The 17,377-nt window shown below is 41.9% G+C and overlaps 1 protein-coding gene across 1 annotated transcript; it reads right to left on the bottom strand.

Annotated features, from left to right (window-relative positions):
* Positions 1-3,212: 3,212 nt before the first annotated feature.
* atpv0e2 (ATPase H+ transporting V0 subunit e2) lies at positions 3,213-17,074 on the bottom strand. The gene is made up of 4 exons (XM_033623915.2): positions 16,855-17,074; positions 14,606-14,653; positions 10,005-10,103; positions 3,213-6,380 (listed from the first exon to the last, which is right to left on the bottom strand). Exons 1-3 carry the CDS (start codon positions 16,956-16,958, stop codon positions 10,010-10,012), a joined length of 246 nt encoding a protein of 81 aa, XP_033479806.1. The 5' UTR covers positions 16,959-17,074; the 3' UTR covers positions 3,213-6,380; positions 10,005-10,009.
* Positions 17,075-17,377: the final 303 nt, after the last annotated feature.

The following is a 17,377-nucleotide window of genomic DNA, read 5'->3' as shown; positions in this document are numbered from 1 at the left end:
TTCACATGCAGGCAAATATACCTTACCTTATAAAGTCTTTCACCGTCCGGCTCCTCCAGTCTCCCCGTCACAAAATGTCAATTTATTGAGGGAACGTCTTCCAATAGCTTGCTCTCGAATTTGAGTATTTGCAGACGAGTATTTGGAGGTCCTCACTGCAAAATACTCGTGTCTGAATCATGCACAAGTGCGTCCTTGTGTCACTGTGAGAATCCTCGAAGTGGAAGTCAACCTTGTCTATGATTGCCAAGGTCACTTTAACAAACTGCCTCTGTCCTTCACCAGTCAGTCACACGTCCCTCTCACAGGCAGTGCAACAACATCAGCAGAGATGCAGCAGGAAGGTCGACATGCATCATATTTATTTTCCACTTCTGCACAAACACTCAGAGGACCCTAACTGATACAATTAACCATGTACAAACCATGTTTGTCATGAGGAGATATGTGTGTTTGTGTACACGCCTCTGTCTGTACTTGTTATTGTATCCTTGGCAGATAAGATTAACTTTGTTTAAGGTCTTAGGGCTAAGTTTAGGTATTTGCTGAGTCATGCAAAGAATCTAGACCGTTTAGTCGAATGGCTTTGCGCTCAGAGCGTTTCCATTTAAACCATAGTATATAGGTGTATACTGTGTTTCATTCACAATACAACACGCATTCCAGCCTGCTCAGGAGGAATGTTCACAATGTCAACAGAGCAGCGGGATTGTTTGAGACATATTTTTTTTATTGGATGTTTCACATTTGAAGCACTTACTTCACACTAATACAAGGTCACATAGGATCTCATCTCCACCAACAATCAGATCTCTTATTATGAAGATTTTCGTAACCATGGTGACTCTGAACACACACAGAAAAATCTATCACTATCTCCATCTATGTTGCCAGGAATATTTAACAGATAAGCAGCAGCCAGTTATCAAAAGAACCAAGCAGATTCAAAAGGAAAAAAGGAAAGAAACCCACGAATTCGACGTTGTCTAGGGTCAGTACGACCAGTATGTTTGGAGGGGTTTGTCCACAGTGTGGAACGTTCACTGCTGTAGTTGAGTTTGTTTGGCCGGGTGAGAACAATACCATTTGTTGGACGATGAGTCACTGACACTGAGAATGTGACTGTGTCCTTCTGCCAGATAACTGTAGCGTGTAGCAGTATGAGTGGGACTGGAAATGTAATCCAAACCAAATACGGAAACAAACCCAAAAGCACAAGGGTTTAAGGGTACATCTGAGAGCCAGCAGTTAATGGTTGGAAAGCCCGACAGAAGAAAATGAAGTGAGAGCAAAACCACAGTCTGGACTGATGCTCGGATTCAGCTTTTTCTTCATGTGCTCTCCACTGGTATGAACGCCAGAGACCTAAACACAACTCTGAGGTTGAGCTTCGGTTACAGGACCTGGGCTCAGAATTGTATTGACTAGGGATGTCATGAGAACTGATACTTCAAGTCGATGCCAAAATTCTGAAAACGTGATTTTTCTCCAGTACTGTAGGTAATAGGAATGCAATTCTTCCGGACCTGAAGGGGCAGCATATACGCTTACAAGTGTTACAGACTCATTTAATGCCAAAGGAAGAATAACGCCCACCAGCACAAAAGAACGTCAACACCTGGAAGATGGCGACAACTGCAGCTGCAGCAACAGCTCCGCCTCAGCTCGTCGAAAACTTTTTCTTTCCTGAGGCCAGTATAATTTTTTTTAATTCATTGCAATAAAAGCGCCACATATTTACACTATGCTACAAACAGCAGCAGCATGGAGACATACTGAGCATCTACTTTCACTGCATGTTTCTTCTGGTCGCTGAGAGTTGAAAAATGTTCAACTTTGCATAAAACTCACTGTCGCCTTTTACCTAGCTGTCTAATCAGGGAGGAGGAGGGGTGGGACTAGGCTTGGGTGGTAATATGGTACTGCAGTGTACCAGGGTATTTCGAAATCCTGACGGTATCATTTTCAGTACCACAAAGAGTCTGTATTGAGGATGTATTCTATGTAGTACACCGTATGCGCCACCAGAGGTCAGTCTCTACTAGTCAAACATATGTGAGTGGTTAGGATAATGTTCCAGGACTGTAAACTCAACGTATTAAGGGTTTATTGCGACCAAACCAGAGCTGGTGAATGTTGGAAAAGTGGACTAACTAGTGAGCGGTGCCGCACACTAATACCGTCATACACTGTATTCTGTGGTGAAATGTCAGGAGGGTATTGAGGGATGTAAAAAATAGAGACCACCCAAGCCTAGGCAGGATGAATAGCCTACCACAAAGACCAACCGTCACATCTTACATGTACAAGTCCTGAACATTAACAACAACAATACACTGTGGGCTATGTATTAACATTTAGTTCCTCGCCCATTAAATCTCATGAACCCACATGGACTTGTGCTTTGTGTTCAAGGCGGATGATCAGGGACTAAAAATAACATTTTACTTTAACTTGAAACATTTTTAATAAAGGAATGTATGAATTCAAGGCCATTGCATTCCAAGTCTGTATTTTTCATCTGACATTGTTGTATGTTTGAAAATAAATACGATCTCACGTGTCAATCATGTTTGCACACTGGCTCCGAAACTTTTTGTCCGTCATTGTAACAGGTTTGATTTTCTGTGTTGTTCTGTGTCCGTAGGAAGCCTACAGAGAGCAACAGGAGAGGAATTGGGCGCACAGTGTCATTTCATAACTCAGACAGTCAACATTCAACAGGTCAGATAGCAATATTCAGGGAGATGGGGATAATGAGGAGGATGTAATAGAGGATGAGGACCACAGAGAGAGCGACACTGTGGAGACAGAAAGGGAGGTACCTCCAGTGGAAAGGAGCAAGGGAGCAGATGTGTCGTTTTATCTTGTCTCGTGTTGCAAATTTTCCCAACAAACAGAACAATAAAAAAAGCGTCAAACTCTGTGCAAGGTTTCTGATCTTAACAACTGTTGTCAGATGACCGATTAAAACAAAGCATACGAAAACTACGGACTCAGTCTGCAAATGCCTCTACTGTTGTGTTTTTTACCGTGGTATTGAAATGGATATTGAGAATCGTGGAATTTCACTGGTACTGGTATTGACGACTAAGTTTCTACACATCCACTTGTAGATGCGTGCCACCACCACAACTACCAAAGAGGGCTGGAGGAAAAGATACAACGCAATTTGGTCTTTCTAAAAAGTAGCTGTATATTGATTTTGATTCTTTTTGGCTGAAGCAAAGTGGTTTTAGAGAGGAGGACGGGGAGGGACAGTGTTAAGGAAGGAGGGAGGGGTTCTCGGGGTTGGTAATGGGGAGTGGGAAAGGGGAGACGTAGTTGTGGTGGTGGTCTGTGGCTGTGACTCTTAAAGCAATCAGAAGGAGGTAGGTGTGTCACACCAGCATCCTAGTCAATGAAAATGTTGCAAAATAATAAAACAGGAAACCTTTTTGAAGCTGTGTACACATGTACCGAAGAACAACCACAAACTGTGAGGTGCTGGCGACTTCCTCTCCAACACTATCATGACATGAACCAAATGTCTGACCTTGGAAACATCAGCTAACTGTTCTTATCTGTTAATGTTCAGGCTGCTGTATCAGTGCTAGACAAGACATGCTGCGCCGACAGAGGAGACCACAGTCAACGGAAATAACCTCTACCTCTTGACCTCTGGCGACCCACTTTTCCAGTTGGTGGCACACTGACTTGCTACACACAGATTAACATGTGCCCTCTATTGCATACAGTCAGTACAGTGCAGTTAGCACATGCTGTACATGTAATCACAATGATTAATCTTGTCCTTATGGATATTAATTTATAGCATTCTGAGATTTGAAGCCAGCATATTGATTATGTCCTGCAACTCAACTAAATAAATAAATAAATGAAGCAGATTAGAGAAACCCAGCAGGGGCGGAGCGAGGGGGTGGCTTCTGGGGCTCCAGCCCGATAGACATGCACCAAGTAGGGACTATGCAGACAGAACTAATGTGGTACACAAGGTGGGGACGGTAATCAAGCAAACAAATGGTCACCTAGCAACAGACATTTCTAGCTAGGTAGCAGACATAGTCACAGCAGAGAAGTGTAAAGACGACAGTGAGGGCTGCCACTTTGAGGAGCGTGTGAAAAGTTGAAAACTTTTCCACCTAACGACGAAACTTGTCTCATTTGCGTTCATTTGGTTTTTTTAAACAACTTGTTTGATGTGAGAAGCTGCTGGCTCACAGGTTTGTTACATGATCTTATCTGCCCGCCATGCAAAACCTTTGCAAAAGAAATTGCATAACTCCTCATGAACTCCAGAGACAGACATACTTCGGTCAATAAATCCAATCCACACCCGTGGACAGGGCCTAGGATATTAGTCCAATTCTCTGTTAGGGACAGTTATGGGTGTTTTCCCCCCCTCAGGTGAGGTCTGGCTTTATAAGAAGTTAACAGACCGTAGGCAGCGGGTATCCAGGAGACAAAGCGCAGGGGAAAAAATGCAAATATAGTGAAGCTAAATGCCAAATGAGAGAATCTGGGGCTGGCTTTTACTTTTACTTTTGCTGACGAGTGTGTTTACAAACAGAAACTGACAACCCTGCATAGTATTCCTTTAAAAATAGTAACATTAGATAATCTTTGCCTCTTTTTAGGTGGCAGGATTGAAAATGAGTCATCCTCAACATGTGTTGTTTGTTTTGAACAACAAGATACAGAACAGGATGTAGGCTCTACAGGATGATTTTTCCCACATGATGTACACATTTTTAGTCATTTTATCATCTCTAATGTTTTCAAAAATAGTGCATATAGCTGCTGTAAATAGGGAAAAATCTCAGATGCCCCCGGCCCCCCCTGGATTCAGGCTAAGCCCCCAATGTTTGGTTCCATCCCTGAAACCCACTACATAAATATGCAGCCCTATAAACAGCAACTACAAACTGGGGTTTGACCGCACTTTGACATGATATACTGGGACAATGTTGGCCTTTGATTAAATATCCTACACGAGCCACACAGTGGCACCCACCACTGATATGAAGGGGATTTCCAACAGATTGCAGCTACTAAAACAGTCTGTAAAACATGCAGTGAATTCATCTTTTGTTCAACATACTTTGCTCATTGCTTTGTTTCCTAGTAAATGAATCCATGTATGGTCTGGCGGGACGCTGGGTTGTTTCTCCACAAGTTGATTCTGATTCTACTTTTCACTGCGCTTTTTTTTTCCACTGTGGCCCTGTCACTGCAGCCTGGATAAACTACCCACATTCAAATGAATGGGAGGAGTGGCTTTTTTGCTGCCAACGCCGAATTTGGTGTGAATGCACTCCAAGAGCTGCTACTTCTCTGCCTCTGAAAAGATGTGAGGGGTCACTTTGCTTTAAAGAGTTCCTAACCCCGAGAGAATTCTTTGGCTGAAGTTTAAATGAGGAGTGTGCTGTAAAGGCTGATTATATGGGAAAATACTTGGGAAGGATTTTTTTTTTGGTGGTGGGAGAGGGGGTGTGGATTAAAAGATTTACAGATAGTAGATATTATCACCAAATCTATCAGCAGCTACCAGCAGCTCAATCCAAAAACATGTCCCTACAGTACAACCTACAGTACATCTGTACACAAGCAGGCGAGAATGGGCAGGATTTCATCAAAAGGGGTCGAGTGGAAAGGGACTGAATTGGGCGATGAGATCACCATGGCAACGAGAACCTCCGCGGTGTAGAGCATGAGGGGAGTGTGGGAGGGAGTTTCATGCTGAAGTGGTCTAAAGTGGAGGGAATCGCTCTTCACTTTTATGGTTTCGGGAGATTCTCATGGCCGCAGTCCAAGCACTCACAGTAATGAACTCTTAACACACACTCACACACTCACACACACCATTACATCACAGATAATAACAGTTATATAACAAGACCATGTGGACACTGAGGTAATCACAACGCGCTAACATCAGTGTCCGCTGGCCAAATAAATACAAATACTTAGAAATTCATGTTCCCTGATGGCAGCGACACAAAAACAAAAATGTAAACAAACACAAAGTAAACTAAAGATTGCACATTTCAAAGAGGGGAGATTAGTATCTACTCCTAACAGACGATATTGCTCAGTGCTTTCCTCATTTTTAAATTGTTCACAAATCACAACTTTAGACTGTGTGTGTTGTATTGGGCTCACAAGATGAATAATTCTTGCTTTAAAACCAAACTCTAAATGTTCAATTCCAGGTGCTGTGCATTAATGTAAATATTTCCAAAGGTTGCAAAGAAAACTGACTCGTTTCATCAGTTCTGCAGATTGTGTGTGTGTGTGTGGGAATGTTTAATGTTTAGGAGTTATGTTGAAATAAAGTCCAGCCAACCACGGGATAGGAATGATGATCACGTCACACAGTCCTGGAACAGAGAGAGAAACAGATGTCAGCTCGAGTAGAATTCTCTGAAATTTCTCTCAATCGTGAACATTACTTACAAGAAGCACTATTGACTGTAAGGATAAAGACAAGATGTCAAATAGCTCAGTAATCTAGAGTACTTTGTGATCCAAGAGCACGAGTGGCTCAGAGCAAACATGCTTTTCTAAAATCATAAAAGTGCCATTTTTTAGATTTCACTCGGCTCGTTTTTTTCATGGAGTTGATAAATATTCACGCCTGAATGCCACTTCTGTCACTGAAGACAGATTAGTGGCAGGGATTTTTTTCCCTCTGCGTTTCGTGAGAGAAAAATGGAGTGGTTTTTGATTTGCAAACAGGCGAGTGTGGTACGCAGCCGGAGGGGTCATAAACTGTCAGAACCAAGAAGCCAGTAAAGAAAATACACATAAGTTTAAGGGCTCTCATTTTCTTTCAAATCTCTCTGTATTTCTTCTCACTGTTTTGTGTCGGGTTTTTTTTATTCTTGTTGCTCTGTGAATTTTATGGAACCTGAAGTAACAGTAAACACCAATGAAGCAGCAATTAGGTAAAATAAAACTCTATCTATGCTGAGGGAAACTGCTGTGCAGCAGCTGTAATACAAAAGCTGCGTTTCCACCAAACATGTTCAGTACAATACCCACAGAGCTGTACGTAACCCATACGGATATGTACCTAAACTGTAGATCTGTTTTGCATTTCCACCACTGACAGTATTCTAAATGTAGGTGGTGTTGTTAGTACGTGTCACAGCCACATCACTGCTGCATCCAGCTCTCACTGTATATCTTGACTGACGACGCAGAGGAACGTCTGCACCTCGCTGATCCTACACAGGACGGGGTTGCGCGACATTTTCAGCACAAAAAAAAGAACCAGATGAACTATTTGGAGCAGAGCAGGGGTGTAATACTGCCAGGGCACACAGGGACAATCCTTTTTTTCCTTCAAGTGAGGAAACAAAATATTTGCAGTTCAAATAATACAGTTAAAATTTGTTTAAGCTCTTTGAGATCCAATAATCACTAAAGCACCTGTCATGCAAGGGAGACGATAAACACAAATGGACTGGTCAGTGTTGTCATGTTGACGTTTACAGGAGCTATATGTAAGAAATCTAAAGCAAACAGTCGTAAAATCCTCCTAATATGTCACAGAGACTAAGGAATAATGTTCATATAACATACTGATCTCACCGACAACAATAGTACAGCCAGAATATTTGCATCTAAAAATTTTTTTGCAGTCTGCAAATCATGTTTATGTTTTGAATTTGTGTTTTGGCCTGTTGCGCCACCCACCGCCGTCTACCAGTCACGCAGTCAGTAGAGTCTCAGCATCAGTTACAGTTACGACTGAGCTACAGCAGCACGGCAAGCAGCATTAGCAGTGTCCCGGTACATAGCATGAGCAGCCGGCTTCTCCTCAGCTGTATCCCGGCAGCAGCGTTAGCAGCAGAGAAGCCGGACTTGCTCGAACGGTCCGCTGGAAAACCGAAAATCAAGGACGCGGCGATGCAGCCCTGCCACGGCAGCCGCCCGTGGGCAAACAAATCAGTCTCCAGCGTGCCGCTGTCCAGCAACCTCGAATCTGTAGGGGAGGGGGCCGGACACGACTCGCGGCAGTATTTTGAATTTGAGTGCAGTAACCGTTTTGGCCACATTCTTACATACAGCGCCTTTAAGGTGTGTTGATTGATTAAGTCAACTCATCTGTTAAATAACATGCAAGAAAATAAAAAAATTCCACCTTAAAAGTTGCCGGTAGCTGCTGGCAGTAGCCTTTGAGCAACGCAGTGAATTCAATTATTTTTTCTCAGTCTATAGCTGCTAACTGTGAACTAGTTAAGATGAAAAGGCAGCAAAACATCCTTTTATTTTATAGTTACAGTTGACTAATGTATGGGAGCTTGCCACAGTAGGTCAGTGGTTACTGTCCACTGTAGTCCGACCAGGAGTGTTGACTGTGTATTGATCGATCAGTGGACTGCAGTGTTTCTAGTTCCACCTTTTAGTATCGGATCAATGTGCTGGGTACTCAGACAGAGGGGTGACAAAAAACGGTACAGAATCGAGCAGTTCAATTGGTACCATCCACAACTTTTGACAAAAAAAACAAAACAAAACACAAAAACAACTACGTTTATGTGTACCAAACTGAACTTGACTGCTTGGTGGAAACAAGGCTAAAGCAGGAGTGCACATAAAAAAAGTAAAAAACTCTGACAATAGGGAGCGAAATAGGTGCAAATCTAAAATGTGTTCATTATATACAATACATTTATCCACACACATAATGAAATACAGATACATGAGAATTTAATTTATTGGTTTTGATTAGATAACAGCAGTTTCATTAAGGAACTATTTTGTTTTTACCGAACTACAACCGATAACTGTATCAGTCTGCAGAGTGCATCTACTGCTAGCTCACCTAGCACCACTAAGCTAGCTGACATCACAGCTCAGTGGAGGAAGATGCCATCAGTGATTAAATCTCCCACTGTCATGTGCACAAGTCTTGTCCATGAGTAGGGTTGGATCCAAATGTCCACCCTCTGGATTTGCGGACTGATCTCTCGCGGACTTCAGCTGTATGTACTGTGACTAGTTTAACTGTCATCACGTAAAGTCTGTGACGGCATAGACTGCAAGTCACTGATAGACAAGCCTCAAATATTCTGTCTGCTCATATTCCCTGCAGATAACAAGATATGAATACCATGTATAGGGTTGTTTTGTGAGAACAAAATGAATTTCTGTTTAAAATACAGACTGCACATATTCAAATATGGAGATGTTTGTAAATAAGGACTGAACTGTGACTAAATAAACTGGGTCGGCCTATTAGGTACATCAGAAGATCTTATTTTGTTGTTTTTCAGCCACTTTTCAAGCCTATATATTTGGCATTACACTGTGTAGCCTACAGGGTGGGCTGCAATAATACAATGCATTTTGATAGGCCTATATTTCATATTTGTTGAATATTATTTCTGGCATCACGTCACGTCCGTATTACAATGAATTGTGGGTAATTCAATCAGTGAAGTCTGCTGAAGTCTGCACCACAAGCAGACTCTCTGGAAGTCTGCAGAAAGTCTTTAGGCCCCTTGTGGACTGGAAGAATTGTGTATTTGGACAGCCCTAAGCACTCCAAGACTTCCCGGGAATGCACCCACATAGTCTGCGAGTCTGCAAGTGCGGTGAAGTCCAGACATTTGGATTCAGCCTAGGTGCACTTCTGTGTGGTGATATGGCTGCCAGGTGTAGTTCGGTAGAAAGAAAATAGGTCCTGCATGAAACTGCTCACAACAAGGTCTGTGGATTATCTTGAGTAACCGGGTCATGATTTCTACAAAGAGACATTGCTGTTGAGTGTTTCAAATGTGGTTTTCTGGTGCTTTGAGCACCACAAGCTGAGTGCCATCTAGTTCCATTACATTAGAGAGAAGGCAGACATCTCTACGGCCGATATCTCCAACACTCGGCAACTCACACCAAAACAATCTAGACTGATCAGCAGCAATATAGGTAAGAGGGAAAATATGTGTTTTTGGTTTTTGGGTGGACTGTCCCTTTAAGTGTTCTCCTGATAATCTTACCTTGTTTACTCCCAGAAGTAGCGCAGATACCATATAGTTTCATTCTTCAGCTGAGGGCCAAACAGAGGGTTGGCTTGGGCCAGAATGGCTACCAACCAACTGAGCAGAGAAAGAGAGAAAACACAGACTCTCAACACACTGATCTTTTATTCACCACAAACACAATATATATTTTGCCCCCTCAAGGAAACGTTCTGCTTTTTTGCAGGCTGGGTCTTCTTACCGCACTGCTGGGCAACACACCAATAGATCATATTATTGTAATAACCACCCTAACTGTAAAGATAGCAAGAGCACACCGCAGGAAATAAGCTCTGCAACTAGCCCGAGGAGACACACAACAGACTTCACCAACTATCAATTTTAACCAACTCTCAAAGCAGTTATTTGGAGGTCTAAATAAATTTGAACATTATTTTATCACCCTATTAATCCAACAGGATCGTCTGTAGACTTACAAAGCTAATGAGTTCAACCTGCAGGCTGACCTGGATACAGCTGTGTTTTCTTAATGACCGGTCCATCACCACTGAATTCACACACAGTGAGACGTCATGCAGATGGTTAAAATGAAGCAGCCTTAATAAGCTGCTTTGCAGCCTGTAGTTTTTTGGCCCCACTGGACTCCACTGTTGTAAAGCAGTTTCCTGCACTCCTGTCCACAGTCTCTACAATAACAGTGGTGAATATAATGCTATTCTAACCTTTGTGTATTTAAATGAGCAAAGATTAAAGATGAGTATTAGCTATTTCTCTTTTTTACAGGACTTTATGTCAGGCAGATTTTTATCCAGCTATTAAGAGAGTAGCCGTGGATTTATTAAGAGAACTGGGTGCTAATTTATTTTTTCCAAGGATGACAAAGGCCTGACCCGCCCTGCTCACTCTTACTGGGTTAGCACTTGTTGCCTTCGTTGGTTGGGCCGGTTAGGTTTAGGAAAGAGGAGGTAGACTGGTTAGGGTTGGGGTAAGAATATCAGGGTCAGCCAATCAGAGGCAGAGTAAGGCAGAAGAGGGCAGGTCATGCCTTTTCCATCTTAGGAAAAAAAACTCGGGAACTGAATACAGTGTTGGAGGCGAGACCCCGTTCATTCCTAAAGAAGTTTGGCTTCTGAAAATAAATTACTCGGATCATCTGCATCATGGGGCCCACAGGTCAAGCACAACAGCATTTGCCTGTCAGTTCCTTGACTATTTTCGGGCCTGAAATGGCTGATTTCATGGCAGCTTTTCTAAAAATATTACGATGCATGTTGCAATGTCCTGTCTCAGATTTGGAGCCTGTTATTATGAGCATTCAGATATTGTAGGGTGGGTCCTGTGAGCAGCAACAGCTGATCACCGTCAATGAGCTCTTGCTGCCATTTGATGCAGCACTGAAGAACCATGAGCTGCTCTCCTCCTCCTTTCTGCTATGTTAGCACAAGTTAACACAGCAGCGGTGGTTTTTAATGGGAGCTGAATTATCCCCAGAGGTTTCCTCCTCTCCTACACAAACAGAGCAGGTGATTCAAACTGCTAAAAACACTGAATAAAGCAGTTTCACTTTACAAATCAGTGTTTCCTCTATGTTGTTTGGCACATTGGGCCACTAGCCCAGCACCTGGTAATACAGTATGTGCTCACCTTTTCAGGAGGTTTTTACCAGGCAGCTGCTAGTTGCAAAGACGCTAGTAACTGTGGTGGCCAACGCGACATTGCGAAAGCACAAACAGCCCGATCTAAGGCCAGTGTTTCGTTTGTCCATTCTGGGCTACTGTAGAAACATGGCTGTGCAACACGGTGATCTCAGTGGATGAGGACCTGCTCCCTATGTAGATATAAACAGCTCATTCTAAGGTGACAAAAACACTATGAGTCCTATTTTCAGGTGAAAATGAAAACATATTTATCATATTATATACCATTTCTGCCAATATATCCACCTAAAGTCTACACACTGGACCTTTAAGGTCAAAGTTGACTACAATATGGATCCAGTTAACAAAATTTCACCATATTTTATTATTTAAAATAGTTGATTGTATAAAACAGACACAGCAAGAACCTAAACAATACAGAACTATGATTAATGACTAAAGGTACAGTACAGGCCAAAAGTTTGGACACACCTTCTCATTCAATGCGTTTTCTTTATTTTCATGACTATTTACATTGTAGATTCTCACTGAAGGCATCAAAACTATGAATGAACACATGTGGAGTTATGTACTTAACAAAAAAAAGGTGAAATAACTGAAAACATGTTTTATATTCTAGTTTCTTCAAAATAGCCACCCTTTGCTCTGATTACTGCTTTGCACACTCTTGGCATTCTCTCCATGAGCTTCAAGAGGTAGTCACCTGAAATGGTTTTCCAACAGTCTTGAAGGAGTTCCCAGAGGTGTTTAGCACTTGTTGGCCCCTTTGCCTTCACTCTGCGGTCCAGCTCACCCCAAACCATCTCGATTGGGTTCAGGTCCGGTGACTGTGGAGGCCAGGTCATCTGCATCAGCACTCCATCACTCTCCTTCTTGGTCAAATAGCCCTTACACAGCCTGGAGGTGTGTTTGGGGTCATTGTCCTGTTGAAAAATAAATGATCGTCCAACTAAACGCAAACCGGATGGGATGGCATGTCGCTGCAGGATGCTGTGGTAGCCATGCTGGTTCAGTGTGCCTTCAATTTTGAATAAATCCCCAACAGTGTCACCAGCAAAACACCCCCACACCATCACACCTCCTCCTCCATGCTTCACAGTGGGAACCAGGCATGTGGAATCCATCCGTTCACCTTTTCTGCGTCTCACAAAGACACGGCGGTTGGAACCAAAGATCTCAAATTTGGACTCATCAGACCAAAGCACAGATTTCCACTGGTCTAATGTCCATTCCTTGTGTTTCTTGGCCCAAACAAATCTCTTCTGCTTGTTGCCTCTCCTTAGCAGTGGTTTCCTAGCAGCTATTTGACCATGAAGGCCTGATTCACGCAGTCTCCTCTTAACAGTTGTTCTAGAGATGGGTCTGCTGCTAGAACTCTGTGTGGCATTCATCTGGTCTCTGATCTGAGCTGCTGTTAACTTGCGATTTCTGAGGCTGGTGACTCGGATGAACTTATCCTCAGAAGCAGAGGTGACTCTTGGTCTTCCTTTCCTGGGTCGGTCCTCATGTGTGCCAGTTTCATTGTAGCGCTTGATGGTTTTTGCGACTCCACTTGGGGACAAATTTAAAGTTTTTGCAATTTTCCGGACTGACTGACCTTCATTTCTTAAAGTAATGATGGCCACTCGTTTTTCTTTAGTTAGCTGATTGGTTCTTGCCATAATATGAATTTTAACAGTTGTCCAATAGGGCTGTCGGCTGTATATTAACCTGACTTCTGCACAGCACAACTGATGGTCCCAACCCCATTGATAAAGCAAGAAATTCCACTAATTAACCCTGATAAGGCACACCTGTGAAGTGGAAAGCATTTCAGGTGACTACCTCTTGAAGCTCATGGAGAGAATGCCAAGAGTGTGCAAAGCAGTAATCAGAGCAAAGGGTGGCTATTTTGAAGAAACTAGAATATAAAACATGTTTTCAGTTATTTCACCTTTTTTTCTTAAGTACATAACTCCACATGTGTTCATTCATAGTTTTGATGCCTTCAGTGAGAATCTACAATGTAAATAGTCATGAAAATAAAGAAAACGCATTGAATGAGAAGGTGTGTCCAAACTTTTGGCCTGTACTGTATGTCAATAAGACGTACTGTATGCTGCATAAAAACATTCAATATAAGATATAACATAAGTGATCCATATTCTACTTCTTAGCTATTTAGAGTTCTCCAGTTATTGCATATATTCTGCACAACAAACCAGTCTGTTCATCAACATTATGTTTTTCCTCTTTATCCTTCTGCTTCCATTCAAGCTCACCCAGGTACGTCATTTTCAAACTAAAGCTTGAACTGTGCTTGAGGTTTGAGAATCTACTTTTACCTGATAGTGAACAGATAGTCACCCCCTGAAAGAGCTGGGGCTCCCTCTAGGGGTAGAATGATAATCCTGCTACACATCCTACTTCTTATCTACATAGTCATGGTTGCAAAAAACTTCATTAATCAAGATCTTTTTCCAGACTGTTTAAACCTCAAATCAACAATTTCTTGTATCCTCTGGTGATCCATTAATCTATCTTGCATCTAATGTCCACAGCTGTCGCTTTCTCTTGCAGGTTGTGAGCAGTAGAGCTGCTGGTTTTGAATTCTGATACTCAACACTTTTGCGTGCCTTATAGTGTGGCCTTGAGCTCGCGAGGGTGTTTCAGCCTCAGTAAGCCTCTGAATAAGATCTTGTTTCAGTGTATTTACAGTCTCCTTCATGTCTAATGTAGGTTGGCGAGATGCACGCCCTGTCTGAATTCTTGCTGATCCTTCGTGACTGATAATCACTGGAGTAGCTTGCCTGTCTCTTCCCGTCCTCCTAGCACCATGTTCTCTTGCAAGAAACACATATTTCCAGAGGTCTCCATCTTGTTATTGATCTTCACTTCTGATTTCTTACTGCAGAGATCCATGCAACATGACAGCAGTTTCACAATCACAACAGAGATGAAAAGAGGAGAGTTTGTACTCACAACAAGTAACAGCAGACCGCTGTGAGGATGAGACTGGTGACAATCACACTGTGGGAGGAAACAGAGAGGAGGGTTACACTTCTGCAGCTCTGTCCACATACTCTTAAACACTGGGGCTGAGAGATGCTTTCATGTTAATGTTAATCTTATCTCTGTGTGACAAAAGCATTCAGATCAGTGGGATGTACGGAGTTAGCTTTTGATTTTAAATACTTTAATAAATAGTGCAGTGATCGCACACCTAATTTAAAGCAGCAATGCACCACATTTTATAAGATCATGATAGGAATGGGCGATATGATAGATTCTGTGAGACGTGTGAATTTGGCAGCAGCCGGGGAAACCATTTATATATATATAGTTAATATCTCTGGTTGTATTAGGCTGTAAAACTGTGATGAAGCACCTGGATTTTTCAGGTAATTTCTTCGCTGCATCAGCCCCAAAACAAAGTCTCCTGTCGGGTTACTTTATAGGTTTCTGAATTATCTAATAATTTACTATATTACAATATAAAATTACACATATGGTGAGAGACGAGCTAAAACTGTATTTATCTCGAGGGAAATTGTTTTGCAGAAGTTGCAGTGCAAGGTAGAAAAGAGTGCAAATAAACAGTATGGTGGCCCTGAGGGTCAAAACACAACAACATTTAACAAAACACAACATTTAACAAAAGAAAATGACATTTCACAAAACAGAAAAAGACATAAAACAAAACACCATATCAGACATTTCAGAAAACACAACATTTACCAAAACATTTTACAAAACACTGTTGTGTTTTTTTGTGATGTGATATGTGTTTACTAAATAGTTGTGTGTATTGTGTGATGTTGTGTTTTCTGAAATGCTGTTGCTTTTTATCAAATGTGTTTTCTGTTGCTGTGTTCTGACTCTCGGGGCCGCTGTAATATAGAGTGCAAATTAGAGTTGTACCGATACCAGTATCGGAAATGCCTCCAATACTGCCTAAAATGCAGTATTGGGTATCGGTAAGTACAGCCTATGACCAATCCGATACCACGTAATGCCTCAAGTCATTACCCATACGCACGCTACAGGCAAACGAAGCGGAAACGGAGCAGAGTTTAAAAAGCATTCTTCTGTAGCCTTTAAAATGTCTTTATTACCAAATTGTGTGGCTGCACTTTAACCTGTGTCTTGATCTGTGTCAACACTGGATAATAATAATAAAAAAAAGACGTTTTATGGCATTCATTCTGCTATTATGTATTTATTTCTCAATATTTTACATAGCGTTTTAGGAGTTGAGACATACAACAATTCATATCCCATCCATTTTTATTTTACGTGCTGGTATCGGATCGGTACTCGGTATCAGCAGATACTTAAGGTTCAGGGATCAGAATCGGTATCAGGAAGGAAAAAGTGGTATCGGTACATCTCTAGTGCAAATAAAACAAAACATAAATAATAAAGGTTATCAACAAGGTGCAAAAATACACACAGAGCCAGAGATGTAAACAGGTCAAAGGTAAGTTTCATGAATCTAAGTGGTTCACAGTACGGTGCAAATTCCAATAAATAGCCTACACATGCAGTGCATCCTTATGACTCCCTCCTTATGTAAGTCTGTTTTCAAATTATATAAATACTATAGGCCTTACAGTCATCAAGGTAAATGTAGTGAGGTGCAATATTTCAATATTTCACTCTATATTATGAGCCTATGACGTGGAATATCTTACTAAACAGAACCTTACAGGCTGAGACAGACAAAGAAATTTTCATAAAATTCTTCTTCTTACAAATTAATTAAATAAATCTACTTTTATTTTGTAGCTTGACTGCATAGCATGTGAACCAGTAGCTTCAGCATCACTGTTATTCATCAGCATTTATATATTATAATTTAAGTTAACATTAAAACTAACACTAACACAACTGCCTTCAGATTATGAACCCAAATGAAATTATCTGTTATTGATTTGACCCTTTAACCTTACTGCCGTGTAGGGTGGGTGGATGGATGGATGGATGGATGGATGGGAGGAAGCAGAGGATGTTGGGATGGACGCAAGATGACGCGCAGGGCCTCCATCACATGAGCACGAGCACGCTCATGTATTTATAAAGATACCGAGCAGCTGACTGCAGTGTAAACATTATTTTTTGAATGATACACACCCTAATATCTGAGCTGTAATGCTGGTGCACAGAATGAAATGAAACACTCAATAGTCGCGGTTAACTGCAGCAAATGAAACGGCAGCAGGACCACCTACCCCCGGTTGGGTCCTTTGGGCACTAAGAACGGAGCCACGACGCCCACCAGAGCCCATAGCGTGGTGAAGCAGATCATCGGCAGGGCGAGAGAGTGAGACACCATGGCTCCTGTCCACGCAAACAGCGAATATGGAGGAATTAATCTCGGTTTGTCCTCTTAGAAATAAAGCGCATCAATGGCTGCTGAGCCAGCCCGTCGCTTCCGCAATAGTCCCGCCCCGTTAAGCCGATGCGGTACGTGATTGGTCCAGACCCAGGAGACATCGGATTCTGATTGGTTTATCTGACTGTCTATCTGTATTACTGTGAGAGGGATTGGACGCGTGATAGATTTTTTTTTTTTTACCATTAACAAATTCAACTAGTTTTGGGTTTTTTTCCGTTATTTTATTAAAAAAAAAAAAACAACTCTTTTAGTCTTTCATATTCGGCAGTAAATACACTGACCCATGTTCAGCTACAAACAACTCAAACTGTCTCACTCCCTTTCTATGTAGATGTGCCACCCTGTTTTTGTTCTGT

This window comes from Epinephelus lanceolatus, chromosome 3, assembly GCF_041903045.1.
Source record: "Epinephelus lanceolatus isolate andai-2023 chromosome 3, ASM4190304v1, whole genome shotgun sequence".
In the NCBI taxonomy this organism is placed as follows: Eukaryota; Metazoa; Chordata; class Actinopteri; order Perciformes; family Serranidae; genus Epinephelus; species Epinephelus lanceolatus.
This window is presented reverse-complemented; position numbering and strand designations above follow the sequence as displayed.